The sequence below is a fragment of the Triturus cristatus genome, chromosome 3_1 (assembly GCF_964204655.1).
Source record: "Triturus cristatus chromosome 3_1, aTriCri1.1, whole genome shotgun sequence".
NCBI classification, from domain to species: domain Eukaryota; kingdom Metazoa; phylum Chordata; class Amphibia; order Caudata; family Salamandridae; genus Triturus; species Triturus cristatus.
This window is the reverse complement of record NC_140583.1, coordinates 770,667,835-770,683,205: the sequence shown is the minus strand read 5'-3', so window position 1 is coordinate 770,683,205 and position 15,371 is coordinate 770,667,835. Positions and strand designations below refer to the sequence as shown.

Sequence of the window (15,371 nt, the reverse complement as noted above, 5' to 3'; positions counted from 1 at the left end):
ATCTGCCAAGCCATATCTTCCCTGGACCGCAAACAAGCATCCTGGGACCGGTTTCGGGTTCATAACCCTCATCAGCCAGGCTATCTTGAATCCAGTGGCAAAGTGAGTAAGGGACCCACATCTGGGCATACCCTGCCAACTTAGGGCGAACAAAGCGATACCAAAGGGGATGCTTTGCCAACTTAGGGTGACCAAGCGGGACGGGTATGCTCAGACGTGAGTCCCGTGCTCTCCATGCCACTGGAATCAAGCTATCCTGGCTGAAGAGGGGTGAAACCCCGAAACCGGTCCTAGGATGCTTGGTTCCAGTCCAGGGAGGACCTGGCTTGGCAGTTCGGGCTGGACTGTTCCCATGAGGCACAGGGTCAAGACTGATTTGCATATGGCTGGGTTCAAACGAAGGATTTAGGCCCAGATCTCTGTACTGGAGTGAATGTATGACATTGTTCTGCATTCTGTCCATCAACTGTTGTTTTTGCAATGGTTTGTGGAGAAAACTTACTTCACCAAGGCTGGTCGCCCGCCCTTCTCACCTACTCCGGTCTTCTCAGGATCTCAACGATACCCGAGACCTCTATTTTTAAAGCTGGTTTACCAGAAGTAGCTGGGGGCGTAGTCGCGTTCGTAGGCGTAACCGCATCATCGCGTATGACGCAAGGTTTCATGTACTCGAGCACTGGAGCGCACAATACTGTTTAACTCAACTCAGTTGTGCAATCACCTGGAAGTGGGGTTTCGGATACCTCTATCGTGGACTTCTCCCCTAATGCTATGGCGGTTTAGAATGGATTATGGTGTGATTGTGAAAATAACTACCATATTATGAAAAATTCAGAATATGCAACCTATTTTGTCACATAGCATCTGTCTAGTAAATGCGGGTTGTGAAATGGGGGTTATTATTTACTTAATCATTACTGACTCAGCTGTTATTCCTCCCGAGAGAATTTACTAAAAAATCATGGGGGGGGGGGGATCATGATATAACCGCCAGGTTTTTAGGTGTTAGCATATCTCACATAATAGGTGTTAGCGGATTTTAACCAGTTATGTTAATTATATCATTACAGACTACGATATTTTGAGAAATTAATTCCAGAACATTGGGTGGTCATGATGTATACACCAGGTTTAATATGCCTCACATAACGGTAATATGGAGATAGTTGTGCGGATTATAACCACCAATTGTTGGACAAAGGTATTTATACAAAAGTATTATATGGAGATTCGTAGCAGTGTGTGCATCATAGATGGCGTGCCAACAGAAATGTCGCAATAGAGATATTTGTGGCCAATTTCCGATTTTAAAGGGAAAAGTATAGTACAAAGTGTCAGATCTAAATGGCAGCTGGTGCCACAGGGGTGTTTCCAATTGTGTTAATGCTTATCATACAGTATAGGTTTTGTACACGAAGTGTGTGGTTAGACTCTCTTATGGGTGTTTTTTCTCAGGGAGTTCCATGAAATATTGTCACTCAGTCCATTTATATGCATGGACAAACGGTAGATCCACCGTTGTTCCTTCTCTCGAAGGCGGCTTTGAAGGTTGGCGGTGTTTGACTCCAGCTGTTCTATCACCACCCAACTCATGTCATTGGTGGTGTGCCCTACTTCAAGGAAGTGGTCTGTCATCCGTGTGGTGTTGCGTTTACAACGGATATTGCTCCGGTGTTCACAAATCCGGACTTTGAGTTATCGGCTGGTCATGCCGATGTATTGTAAGCCACATGAGCAGGCGATCAGATAGATGGCGTTCATGGAGTTGCAGTTTGTGTGTTTTCTATTCTAACCTGCCAAATTTTCCCCGAGTTCCAAATTTAGGGTCTTTGTGGGTTTGGTGAGGTGGCATACGCTGCAATTTCCACATGGGAAATGGCCGGTCACGTTCGGGAGACCCCAGGCATTAAGTACTGTGTTGGTTGGCTTGATAGGATGCTGTGGACGTGTCAACACCAGATTGTCTTTTAGACTTCTTGCTCTTTTATAGGAAAACAAAGGTTTTTCCCAATTAAGTTTGCCCGTGTTCAGTATCCTCCAATTTTTTGTATGATGCGTGATACTTTGTTGGAGATTGAATTATAGGTTGTCACGCATGTTAACGGTATTGTAGATGGTGTGTGTTGTGTCTGTTACAATAAGCCATCTCAATTTTGGTTGTGTGCTCGTTTTCTTGCTGTAATTAATGACTTTGTCAGGGTAAACCCGCTCCTTGAGTTTAGTGGTCAGGGACTGTGCTTGAACTTTGAAATCTTTAATTTCACTACAGTTTCTGCGCAGTCTTAGGCATTGCCCAAATGGTAACTGTTCCCGTAAGGGTATGGGGTGGAAGCTTTCGAAATGGAGAAGGGAGTTCCTTGCTGTAGGCTTTAAATGTGTTTTTGTCTCGAGCCGGCCACCTTTTGCCCTGATATCCAAGTTAAGGAAGGTGATGTTTTCTTTATCTACATTGTGGGTGAATTTTAAGTTGGGGTCACATCCACTGATCCACACATGAAATGCGTGTAGAGTCTCTTCCGGACCTTCCCATATAAGGAAGACATCCTCAATGTACCTTTTGGAGAATTTGATGTTAGCTGAAAAAGGCATACTGGAAATTGAGGCGATGTGTTTTTTCGAAGTTAAAGACATAGAGCCCTGCCACACTAGGGGCGAAGGTGCTCCCCATTGATGTGCCGTATGTTTGCAGAAAGAGGTCACCTTCGAACTTGAAACAGTTGTCCTTAAGCACTTGTTCCGCGCATTGTAGCACAAAAGATTTGGGGGTGTTATAAACCCATGTTGTTGAATCCAATGATAGTTTTAGTACTTTAAGAGTGTCATCTTGGGGGGGGCTGGTATACAGACTCTCTATATCCAAGCTAACCAGAAATTACATATCGGGTTGAAGGTAAGTGTTTGCATTTGTCCTAGTAGGTCCTTTGTATCTTTGAGATAGGTAGAAGTTGTCTGCACAATCGGTTTAAGGAAGAAATCACAAACATGAAAGGGGTTCGGGCAATGACCCAATGCCGGAACCTATTGGGCGGCCTGGTGGCGGATTTCAGTTTTTATGTATTTTGGGGATTGTGTAAAAATACAGGATCTTGCCTGTACTGGTGGTCCAAAATTGGGCTTCCTGTTAACTGATTTTGCCCGTGGATTCAGCATCTTCTACTAGATCCTTTATTCTGGCTTTGAGACTTTCACTGGGATCTTGCTCCAACCGCTTGTAATACTTAGTGTCACTTAATCGTCTGCATTTTGCTTGGTAGACTTTATTTTGTAGTACTATTCCTCCGCCTTTGTCTGCTGGTTTTATGATGATCTTCTCATTGGATTTTAGGGTTTGTAGTGCATCAAATTCTCTGCCGCTACTGTTCTTGAATTGTGGTTCTTTATTGGTTGCTTCAATTTCAAAGAAGACAGCTCATTCAAATGCGGTAATTTCTACCAGTATGGTGTTAGGAGGAGGAATGAATGTGGATTTGGGCTTGAGCCTAGCATCTCCCTGGCCCTCGCTTACACCTTCGGTTGGCTTGTGTTGAAAAAAAGCTTTTAGCTTTGGTTTGTGAAAATATTCTGTCAATTCGCAATGTAGTTTAAATTTGTCAAGTCTGGCAGTGGGGACAAAGCCTACACCTTTGTTGAGGAGATTTTCCTTTGTCTGTGTCAATACATGAAAGGAGAGGTTAGTTACAAGGTTTTGTATGAGCTGGGACCCGCTTATTGTTTTTTTGTTTTGCCTTGTGTGTCCGTTCTTTGGTTCTGGTCTTCCTCCCAGTGAACCTGGTTCTGTCTCCTTCTCCTACCTCATCCTCTTCTGCCACTCCTCAAAAAAGGGAACCTTGGATTGGCGGTCATGAGAGAGTGAATGAGAAACTAATCAGGCAGAATACACATGCGTCTAATTTACTGAATTTAACTGATGAAAATTCTATATATACATGAATGGACTATTTTATATGATAATACTCTTAACCTCTTCGACGCCGATGACGGAACGGTTCTGTCATGCACGTCGGTTGGGCTGTGCTTATGACGGAACCGTTCCGTCATGGCCCCGCCCGCGCTCAGAACCTTCAGCACCGCGCGGGAATCCGCGCAGCGCTGAAGAGGTTAAAGAGGACTATTCGCCCTGAAGAAAAACATTGACAACGAAATGCTTTGGCTGTTTTTAAATAATTATAAGAACCAAATTATTAAACAATGGGTGTGAAAGATCTAAGGACTACTGTGATCTTATTGGTCAAGACTTATTGAGTTCCTCAATTGTCGAACTATCCATTCTCCTACAGCCCCCTGCTCGCATACCGCCAAGAGAGATCACCAACTTCTCCCTATCAACTAATGAATTGCGATTCCACTCGAAAATATTCTGTACTATATTAATATTAAATAAACCAGGACAAAGCAAATCGCATACCAATATCAAACAACACCTTTTCTAGGTAAACTCATTTAAAAGGCTGCTTTCTTCCAGATCTCAACCATAACCAAACAACATGGGAGACTATCTGATAAAAAGAATTATTTCAGACTCGAAAGAAGAATGAACGTCTTCAACACAAATTTCCACCTGGGAAAACAGCAAGAATTATGTTGCTGATATACTTCTATTTGACTTGTTCTCAGCATTGGACATGGTCAGTCAAAAACTATTAGTCCAATGATTCTATGACATGATATCCAGGGATAACCTCATACCTTAGGAGTAGATCCTAAACTGCCTCACTCCAGCCTTTTAACTACTCAAACTACACACACCAAATAGGCATCCCACAAGGCTCTACAACTGCACCGTTACTTTTTAATGTCTATCTAGCCCCTCTTCTTTAATGCATGGATTCTTTCAACTACATATGTTGCAATTACACTGATAAGCCTTGGTGAATGTATAATAGATTGAACCTTGGATGCTAGAAACTCTTCTCAAAGTCAAATTCTCAATAACTGAAATACTCATGTGAGTCCTGGAAAAACCACACCATGTGATAGCCTTTAGCGATATTTAGTGAAGTGAAAAACAGAGGTGTGATCATGGACTTCAACCTCTCATTCCAATCCCACATCAACAAAGCAACAAGAGACTCAGTCTGTTAAAATGAGAATATGTCCGGTACCTTCTCATACCTAGGCTTCAAATATAGGATTCCGGCTTCCCAAACCTGTTGATATCCCGTCTACAATATGTAAATGGGCTCTATATTGGAATCTCTATTCAATCCACCAGCAAGCTGCAACAGAACATAAAAGCCAAAAAGGTCCTTAATCTGAACAGATAGGCCAACATCAACCCCACTGATTATCCGTGGCAAAATGAATATCTTTAAAAGCTCTTTGCATTGCAGATTGTGTGAGTCATGGAATGAGACCAACCACTCTACTACACAAACTGAGGATATAAAATCAAAGGTGAAACCTCAGATCAAGGATGCCCCCCAATCACTAGGAATCCTACATTATAACATTTTCATAAATAGATGAATGAAAACACCGAGTTGGAAACGTATTCACAGTAGCGACATGAAAGGTTTGAAAGAAGAGGATAAGAAGTCTCAACAATCATGGAGAACTAAAAAACAAAAGAAATTCCTGGCTTTTAGTGAAAGCAGGACCCCACCTGACTGAGGCCACAACATGTTATGGATCTTATCCTTAAATTCTTTTGCTTACAAAGGAACGTACATGCCATGTCTGGAACACATTCTACTGACCAGAAACAAGACAACAAAACAACACCAATGAATTAAATTTTAACCAACACCCTTCTCCTATGAACAAACTAGTGGGACCATTCTGCGCTTTGGAGCCTCGGTAAAAGGAAAAATAAAGCTCTAGAAATATCTACAATACAATAAAATAAAAAAAGTCAAAAGGAACAGAAATAGAGTAAACACATCAACTAAAAAAGCAGTTCCCAGAGACCCTTTTGAGGGGGGAAAAGAAAAGCGGGTTAACAACTGCCAGGGTGAGGCTTTTAAGTGAGCGAGTGCACTTTTGTAGTGCACTTTTGTAGGCGCTATAGTAATTTCCACATGTTTTGTCGAGGGCTTGTCTGATAAAGAATGAAACCCAAAAAAGCTGCAATCCTAAGACTGAGGGTTTTCTGCATGCATGTTTAGTCTGTCATTGAAATAATATATTCATTAGGGACATTTACCTTGCAACAAAGGGAATTTCTAGCATGTCTGAAACTAGAAAAGATCAGAGGGTATAAAAGCAACTGCCACAAGCAGTCCACCTTACTGGTCATAATGGAGCAGCTGTCAGCAATTCATTCATTCACAGTCTCTCCTCTGTGCAAAAATGAAAGATGATTCAAATTAGTAGATTAATTAACACAGTCAATTTATTTTTGTTTAATACCATTCTCTTCCCTAAAACCAAATGAAAACATAACCAGGGAGTACATAAAAACAGTGACTCCAGCTAGGTTATTGCCTTGACTGATCTACATATGCGAATCACTGGATTCCTTTCAAATAACAGAACTTTAAACAGTTGTCGCAGTCATGTGAACTTTACCCTTTAAATGGAAGACAATGTGCTATAGACAGAGTATATCAATGAAAAAACAGCAAAGACCACCCACAAGTGCATGAAAACACTTAGCTAGGCACACCTGCACAAACAGAGAACACACTACTACCCATTACTCCAAACTCGTTTAGGGTGAGTCCTCACCCTCTGTGGCAGATAACCTGGATCGGATGTTCTTTTTTATCCTCTTTTTGTTGCCATGGAAACCCAGGTCTAGGCTGGACTCTTTGTCCGGGGCACTGTCAGCACCAGACACATCTAGCTCCTTCCAATCTTCCAGCTTCACTTTGAGGTTACCAGGGCCCTCCTTTTCCAACTCCTCTTCTTCATCCTCCCCCCATTCAGTGGCTATTTTGGTCACCTCAAGCTCCAAGACTGGTTTGGACTTTTTCTGGTCTTTTTGCCCCTCATCATTGCTTTTCTTATGGCTCTCACTCTTAATCGGCTTGGCAAATAAGATTCTTCCAGCCCCACTGCTGGAAGTGTCCTGGTTGAAAGCTGGGGTGAAGCCGACTGGTGCAATTGGACCCTTCTCTGCTACCTTTCTTTTTCGCATGTCCTCAATGAAGTTCTCGGCTACCAAGGAGTTAGTCCTGTCGCTGCATTCTGCTACCTCCTCAAGGCTGTATTTGGTCCAACGCTCAGGGTGAGCCACGTAATCTGGGACAGAGCTCTTACGCCTGACCTGCTGGGCAGTGACACTACCTGGGCTCCGGGCAGAAAGACCAGGAGACAGCGGAAGCTTGAAATTCCATTCAGGAACTGTCTCCTTAAATGATACAGTCTTATTTGCTGTTTTTGCTGTTCCTTCCAAGCTATCAAATATGCTCTGGCTGCGCATGTTGAATGTTGAACTCATACCCTTCAGGTGAAAGGGTTGGACAGGAGTCTTCTGCCTGCTACTTAAAACACTGTGAGGCTGTAAACCACCTAGCAAATGGGGCTCAGCCCCTTCCTCCTCTGTGGACAGTGTGTTCACTTCAGGATATTCAGCTAATCCTGTATCTGGGTCAGGGTCAGAGTCACTGAGAGAATCTGCATCTGTAGAAAGTGTGGTTACGTAATCAGTGGCCCTCCCTGCCACAATGTCTTGCATGGAATCCCCATCACCCTTTTCATCCATCTTCACTTGTCAGTGGTGTCCGCAACGGCACTGAATAGAGACTTCCAGATGTCCAAGGAGTTCAAGGCCTGAAGACAGAGAAAGGAAAGAAGGTCATTTGACAGTGAACCAAAAACACACAAGCAAAAGCAACCAGGAATGCAAAACACTCTTTAAATACAGAGATGAACAGCAAGACCAAACCAGGGCATTCACAACCACCTCCTTCTAAAATTCTACCAACTTCAACAAGTTAACTTGTAGCTTTAGGGCTTGAACTGCTGCACATGTTAAATCCCATGTAATGGTTGAGATCAACATACCACATTGCTCTCTGTAACAAAAACAAACTGTAGCACTTTCGCAGGTGGCAACTTACTTGTCACAGTGCCATCGTTTGACAACGCCCTTTAAACTGATACCCTTATAACGATTCATAATTAAAATATAGAGAGTCTGTTGTGATGCCTAAACTTGCATGCTATTATAAAATCCATTAACTTAACAATGCACTGAATCTCTGTTTAAAATTGTAAGATATGAGGCGCAAGATGGCAGACACATTTTGAGAAAGATCTGCAAAGCTGATCTAATCCTCCACCACCCTTGCTAACTCAGCAAAGGAGATGGTGCTAGCACTCCCTATCAGGTGTCTGGGGCCCGCAGCGCTGGGTTGTGGGCCTCTGGGGTTTGCGAGAAGGCGATAATAGCCTAGACGGAGCGGGCCTGAGAAGACTCAAGCCTTGGAGCCTGAAAGGCTCTGCTTGCGGGATGGTCCTTGAGGAGGTTTAGTGGTGCCTTTGGATGGGAGGAGAATAACCTATCTCCAAGGAAGTGGCTCAGCAGGAGCCACCGAGCACTGCATCATGGCCGACTGGCCTCCGGCAGAGGGCTGTACACAGGGGCGCCACTGAGCTGGCCTGGCTTCTAGAAGTGAGCGTTGTCCCTGTGGTGCAGGACATGTGTTCACACTGCAAGAGAACTAGAGAAACAGTTGGCAGTGCAATTAATGAAGTAGTTTTAGGTGGAGCCCACTTGACTGCCTCCTAGCACCATCGAAGGCCTGAGACAAGAAGCAAGATCCAAAGGAGGCACCGAAGGACCCAGCAGCTGGTGCTGAGGCGATTGCAGTCATTTAGCAGTGCTTCCCGTTGTGAGAATAAATACAAGGATTTAGAAAATGTATGTTTGCCTGACTACTCTACGACGGAGAGGAGGCCTCCTTTCCCTCACCTTGGAGGGTTTGGATTAGGCTCCACTTTTTACTGTAAGGTGAGACATCCTCATCCCCTAGTGCTTACTGAATTACTGATGGTGCTGATCAGTTGTATCCCCGGCATTCGCCTGTCAAACCTGTTGAATGGTGACTAACATGAACTCACAGCTTTTCTGAAAGAGTCTGTCAGATCAGTAGTGGCCCAGATATCCCCCTTCCTTATTCCCAGACAAAAAGTTTCTTCTGGCCACCATGGGGAAAATCAACAAGCAGCACCAGTGCAGCAGAGCAAAACTGACAAATACGCCAAGCTTGTGGTAGGGACATCGAGTTGCAAGAACTAGACTAGCACCACAGATCATATAGGTGTATTTCTTAACCCAGAATAATTTTTCTATGCCTTTTGTGAACACTAACAGCCCTTGAAAATAGAAATCGGAGGGTCAGGATTGAGGTAGGCCACCTAAGACAGGAGCTAAAAAAGGGGGCTGGGCGGATCACAGATGCAGAGGCTAGAATCCCTACAACTGAAGATCAAATCCAGACCTTTTAGACCGAGATGGCATGTCTGAAAAAACTAACAAACTGGCTTGAAGAGAGCAGAGGGTAGGTCCCCCATGCCCAACTTCCAATTTGTGGGGGTAGCGGAGGGTCTGAAGGGGATGCACCTGGGAAAACTCTACCTGAATGGTTGAAATCCTGGATGTCATCCAATACCTTGTCCCCCTGTTTCATGATCAAAAAGGTGCATCACTCCCTTATAACTACTCTGCCCCAGGTGCTCTCCGAATTACGCACACCGAAATGCAATTTTCAGAGCATCACGCCGTAAGCCAGATCATACTATTGATCCATCAAGAATCAGCATTTTCGACCGACCTTTTGCAGAGTAGCATACCTGAGAATTTACCCCATGCAATTAAAAGATCCAGCTTTACGAAATATACTTTTGGAAGGGACCGAACTGTACCTGTAAGAAAACATAGGATCAGTCAAATCCCACCAGATTTTATGGGAGGCCTTCAAAACTGTGCTGAGAGGCCAAGCCCAGGCGCTGATAGGGGAGAAGAAGACAGAGGAAGTTTTAAAAATGAAGACATTAGAACAGGAGCTCTATGAAATAGAGAAAGGGGCAACAGCCGGAGGGAGCGCAAACCAGCGTCATAAATTAGCCCTACACCAACAGGAACTACGTGCCTTAGCTGAAAATGAGGCGCGGGCATACGCAACAAAGATTATACAACATGGGCGACAAAGCCTCTAAGCTACTAGCCTGGTTTGAAAAAAGGGATAGGGAGTGATCCTGGGTGGCCAATATAAGAGACACAACGGGGACACTTCAGAAATAGTGGAGAACTTCGCTACCTATTATGAAAACCTATACTCGCCGGAAAGCGAATGTTCCGAGAGCAATAGCGTGGAATTGCTCAGCGATTTCTCGTTGCCAACAGTGTCAGCTGAAGCACGGGATGCCCTAGATGCGGAGCTAACAGAAAAATAATTATCCACGGCCCTTGGGTCCCTAAAATCAGAAAAGCAACCGGTCCGAAAGGACTACCAGTTGAACTCTACAAAAGCCTAGCCTCTAAAATAATACCACCATTTAAAAGTATGCTAGTGGAATCCAGGGAGGAGGGTCAACTACCAACTGACCAGCGTACAGCCACAATCGTAGTCATACATGAGTCAGGTAAACCCCCAGATCGATGCAGTTCCTATAGTCCAATCTCGTTATTAAACATGGAGGCAGAGGTGTTGGCGAAAACCCTAGTCAATAGATTAGTGGCAGTCATTTCCACCATCATCCACGTAGATCAATTGGGCTTCATGCCACATAGAAGCACTCTATAATAAGAATCAAAATGAGAGGGAGGAAAGGTACTGGAGCCAGTTCACTTCCCCCGGTATATATGTTTTATCAAAGAGAACTAGCTTTGGAGTGGGTGCTCCTAGCGTATGTTTGTTTTGGAAAGGAAACACATTATGTTTATAGTAAGGCCCTCACTCACCAACCTAGTTGGTGACATGCTTCATCATCGGGCCCCACCCAAGGCACCGAGTGCACCTTGGGTGTGCTACGACACCTGGATACAGCGGAGCTGGTATTGTAACGTGAGAGTGCAGTGAAAGGAAGTGAGTGAATGTTAAAAAAGCTGTCCTCAGGGTCCCTGGGATAAAAAATGACTATTTTAATGAGTGGGCCCTTGGCAGTTAATAAAAATGAGTCGGATATTTGAGAAGACCTTAAGGTAACTCCAATATCCTAGTCGGACCGACTAGGATATTGGAGTTACCTTAAAAATCCGAGACTCATTTTTATTAACTGCCAAGGGTCCACAAGAGCTCCGTACACTGCTATGGCACAGACGCGCGCCTAGGATAGCATTACACAGGATGCAGAGAAGGGTCTATAAGGGCGGCCTAGCCGTCCCAGACATCAAGCTATATTACTGGGCATAACAACTTCTGCTTATAAACGAATGGGCATATGCAGGCAAGGGGCAGCTAGCCTACAGAGTAGATAGAGATGCAATGTCGGGCGGAAGTTACGAGCCACTCCTCTATGCTCGCAAGCCACGCCTAGAATGGCCAGCACACAGGACAGCCGTGGTCACATAATGGATTGAGGCTAAACGGTTTTTAAGATGGCCGGAAAGGTTGACTGGCATGACACCCTTGTCTCTGGGAGACCGGCTGCGGGAAGTGGCCACACTGGAGTGATTCAGGGGTTGGTAGACGATAGGTGTTGGACATTTCAGAGACGTGTGGAGAAATGGTGTACCTCTCCCCTTTGGCGACATACAGCAAGAATATAGCCCGGCATCGCCCCAGAGATTCCTGTTCCTGAGACACACACGCCTTGCAGCAACACACACAATGAGGTACGGCCATCCCAGAGTACTCTCCCTTAGAGGACAGGCTGCTTGTCGACCCCATCCTTGAAAAAGGATTGTCTACAATAGACAGTAAACTCAAACAATGCACCAGATCCCCAAGTTTCCCTTTGTAACACCTGGGTGTATGACTTGGGTAATATGAGGATGACGATTGGACGGAGGCCCTCCAAAGTCCCCGAGAAATCACAATTCGTACATGATTCAGACTGATACAACTTAAGGTACTCCATCGCTCCTACTACCCACGCACACTCCTCCATAAATGGGGAAGGGCACAAACAGCGCTATGTGTCAGAGGCTGTCAGCAGGAGGGCTCCTTTTTTCATAGCCTATGGGAATGCCCCAAGATCAGTCCATTCTGGTAAACAGTTACGACAATAAAGACGAGGGTAACTGCGATGGAGGTCTTGATGGATGGCAGCTGGCTCCTCCTAACGATTCAGGGAGGAAGACTGGCCGAAACTCACTAGGCTCTGGCTGGCACTGGCAGCGGGTGTAGCAAAATGGAATATTGCCAGGCGCTGGGGGGTGCTTCCCCCCATAAGCAATAGAATGGGAAAAGGACCTAGACTGGTGTCAGAGAGCAGAAGAAGTGATATACAAAAGTAGGGTGTGTGTGAAAAAATGGGAAAAATATGGTCTCCAAGGCACAGGTATAGAAATACATAGTGAGGCCTCTTACCTGTGATATTGTTCCATTCACTTTGTAATGTACGACAATGTACCCGCTGTAAATCATCTCCTGGTCCTGGTAAGAACTGTTACTTCAATGCCATGTTTACTCGTACAGACAGAGTTTGTCCCACTCCCCCATCTATGTATTATCCTTACTATCAATCAATCAAATGGTGTACATGCCTATATGCTTCATAATGTACCATCTTATGAGCTTGTTTAATAAAAAGAATAAAAAAATAAAAAATAAAAGAATCAGCATTTTCCTGACCTACACAACACATAAGCAACACCACCACAAAACCCTTGCAGCGGTATAAAAAAAATCACTGAAACTGATGCAACTCACTTATATGCTTTCATATACAGTGAAATTGAAAGTAATTCATAATGGCAAAGCTCTTTTTTTTATGTTGCAGGTCAAGGACTGTTTAGAGATCTGGAGAATGGAAAGAGGAGGCACCACTGATCCTTCAAACCCAAGGCCACCTAGAGCATGCAATGGACCCTGTCCCAACCCTGTGAACAGAGGTACTAAGGGAACTGGCAGCGCATACTCCGATCCGCCACTGAAGAGGAAGCCTGCCTAAGAGAGGAATTACCCCCACATCCGACAGCGAGGAAAGTAGCGCGTCCACGTTCCATAGGCAAAACTCCTCCTTAACATGAAACTCCCAGCAAATCTTGATCCTTTAATGGCAGTACAGATTCTGGTGGTGGAGAAAAACTTATATGATATTCATGGAACCTTTCCTGAGTTTTGAATTGGTTTTGGGATCTGCCTTTGTGTGTTTAAGTTATCCGCTGGGTTGGCAATATCATTTTTCTGTTTACACAGGCTCTTTTCAATGCTCGTTTCATGCATCTCCCTCTTTTGATAGTTATGAAGTTGTGTTGGGGTAAGCGGTTTCACTTCCGGAAGAATAGGGGGACAGGGGAGGAGGTAGTTGCGACAGGGGTTAACACTAAATTAGCAGACGTTCACATACCTACCAGCCCAAAGGCACAATATGATCCCCCACAAAACACTTAGACAAGATACATACACACTGATCACTTGGAACATCAACGGCCTCAAAAAGAAGATTAAGGACGTGGGGGAAATCTTTCACTACATTAAAAGATATTCCCTGCAGGCAATACTCCTACAAGAAGTTCATCTGTTGGGTACCAACTGTAGGTTCCAGACCCATCAGGTCTATTCGAGGGCATACCATTCCAGATACACTAGGGGCTCTCGATGTGTGGTAATCCTTTACTTTGGTCCTGCTGCAAACATAATGTGTGTGGCTGGTGTCTGTATCCTACCCCACACCCTCTCTGATCATAGTCGACAGAAATCCACATCAAAGCCCTGGGTGTGAAACAGAGGGGGACTTGGCCATTGAGTGCTTAGCAGCTCTGTGATATAGATTTTCCAGAGCACCTCTGCCTAGAGTTCCTGGTTTAGTTTGAAACGTGGGGCTCAGTCTCCTCATCAACCACGATTAGGGAGGCCTTTAAAGCTGTGATAACTGACAGAGTTAGAGAGAAAAAGACAGGAAAACAGAAAATGGAAAGTAGCATACAGACTCTTGAAAAAAACAAGACCAATGAGGTCTTCAATAAAGAGGCCAACTTGAGGTGATACAATGACTAAGACAGAAGTTACCGGACTTGGCCACCCTTGCCTGGGCGGCAATCGAATATAAAATCTAAGAACTGGGTGACAAATCAGAGACACTACTCTAGTAGCGAGCCAATAGATAAATGGGCTTGAGACTGGTGACATACTTTCATAATACTGTGGGACAGGTAATAAATGATGACACCCCTCCCCCCACAGAGGAATTAATCTTCTATTATTGATCACTATATGCAGCACAGAGGTCCACACCTCCTGAGCGAAATAATCCTATCACAGGTGACCTAATAATGCCAAGGCTTTCAAACGGTGACCACCATTGACTATATTAACCTTTGATGGAGGACGAGATTTGAGTCCCTACATACCATACCCCCTGAGAAAATACCGGGCTACAAGGCAAGGGGATGTTTCAAGATCCAGGAGAAAGTCTGTAGCTCAGGGTGGTATTTTCACCACATACTGTATCCAAATGACATGTAATGTATTATTGCAATGCTTAAATTGTTGCAATGTATTCTACTGGCCAGTGGACATTTAGCTTGAAGTAGATACACACTATATGATGTTTGACTGTCTCACAAAACCAGGAAAAAACCATATAAGGCACAGAGAGCTTTGAAGAAGAATTCAGCTATGCCAATGAAAACATTTTTGGCCATTAAGGGTCCACAGAATAAGAAACATGTGGAGGGATTCACTTGTATGCAAGGACAATATGTTGTTTCTGGGCTTCTATGTTCTATTTCATAATAAAAGGGGGGACTTTTTTTCTTGGAACTACATTCTATGGTTGCCTTCCCTGAACCATAGTTATTAGGAACAAATCCAAGGATCCCCCACACAACGCCTACTAAACGTTAGTAAAGATAATCTTGCACTGACCTCTTGCCTCTTATTCACCATCTGCACATGCGTCCTAGGACTGATCTGGTTGTGCTAGGAATGGGTGTAAAAATACCCACGTTTATACAGACAGCAAGAAGTGTGGCAAGCCTTATGGGTTTCAAGAGTTCTGTCCTTCTTAGGAAGAGTCAAAGAGAAGGGGAGGCAGGTCAGGACGGCCTTTAGTTTTTTGGTGGAGAGACAGCCAACTCTGCAGAGCTCATATGATGCTAGATGGATAGTTTGATGGACCCTATTCAGAATTTATGGATAGCAATTTTATGGCATACCCCTACATAGTGGAGAGGTGCAATGACTGAGTGATTGACACATTTGTATAGATTTTCTTAGACCTGGTGCAGCTGTGACAGAAATCCAAGGACGTTTAGATGACCCTCTCCACTCCCCGTTGTTTTTCTGGTTATTCCTAGGTAAAACTTACTTAAGCCA

At 44.3% G+C, this 15,371-nt stretch overlaps 1 protein-coding gene across 2 annotated transcripts in view; it reads right to left on the bottom strand.

The window, feature by feature from the left end:
* Nucleotides 1-6,309: 6,309 nt before the first annotated feature.
* Nucleotides 6,310-15,371, bottom strand: part of TSSC4 (tumor suppressing subtransferable candidate 4) — a 94,916-nt gene continuing 85,854 nt past the window's right edge. For both annotated transcript variants that reach the window (XM_085644945.1, XM_085644946.1), the window contains one exon: nucleotides 6,310-7,713. In XM_085644945.1, the coding sequence (XP_085501071.1) occupies nucleotides 6,650-7,645 (996 nt within the window). In that variant the 5' untranslated portion in view covers nucleotides 7,646-7,713 and the 3' untranslated portion in view covers nucleotides 6,310-6,649. The remainder of the gene's footprint in view (nucleotides 7,714-15,371) is intronic.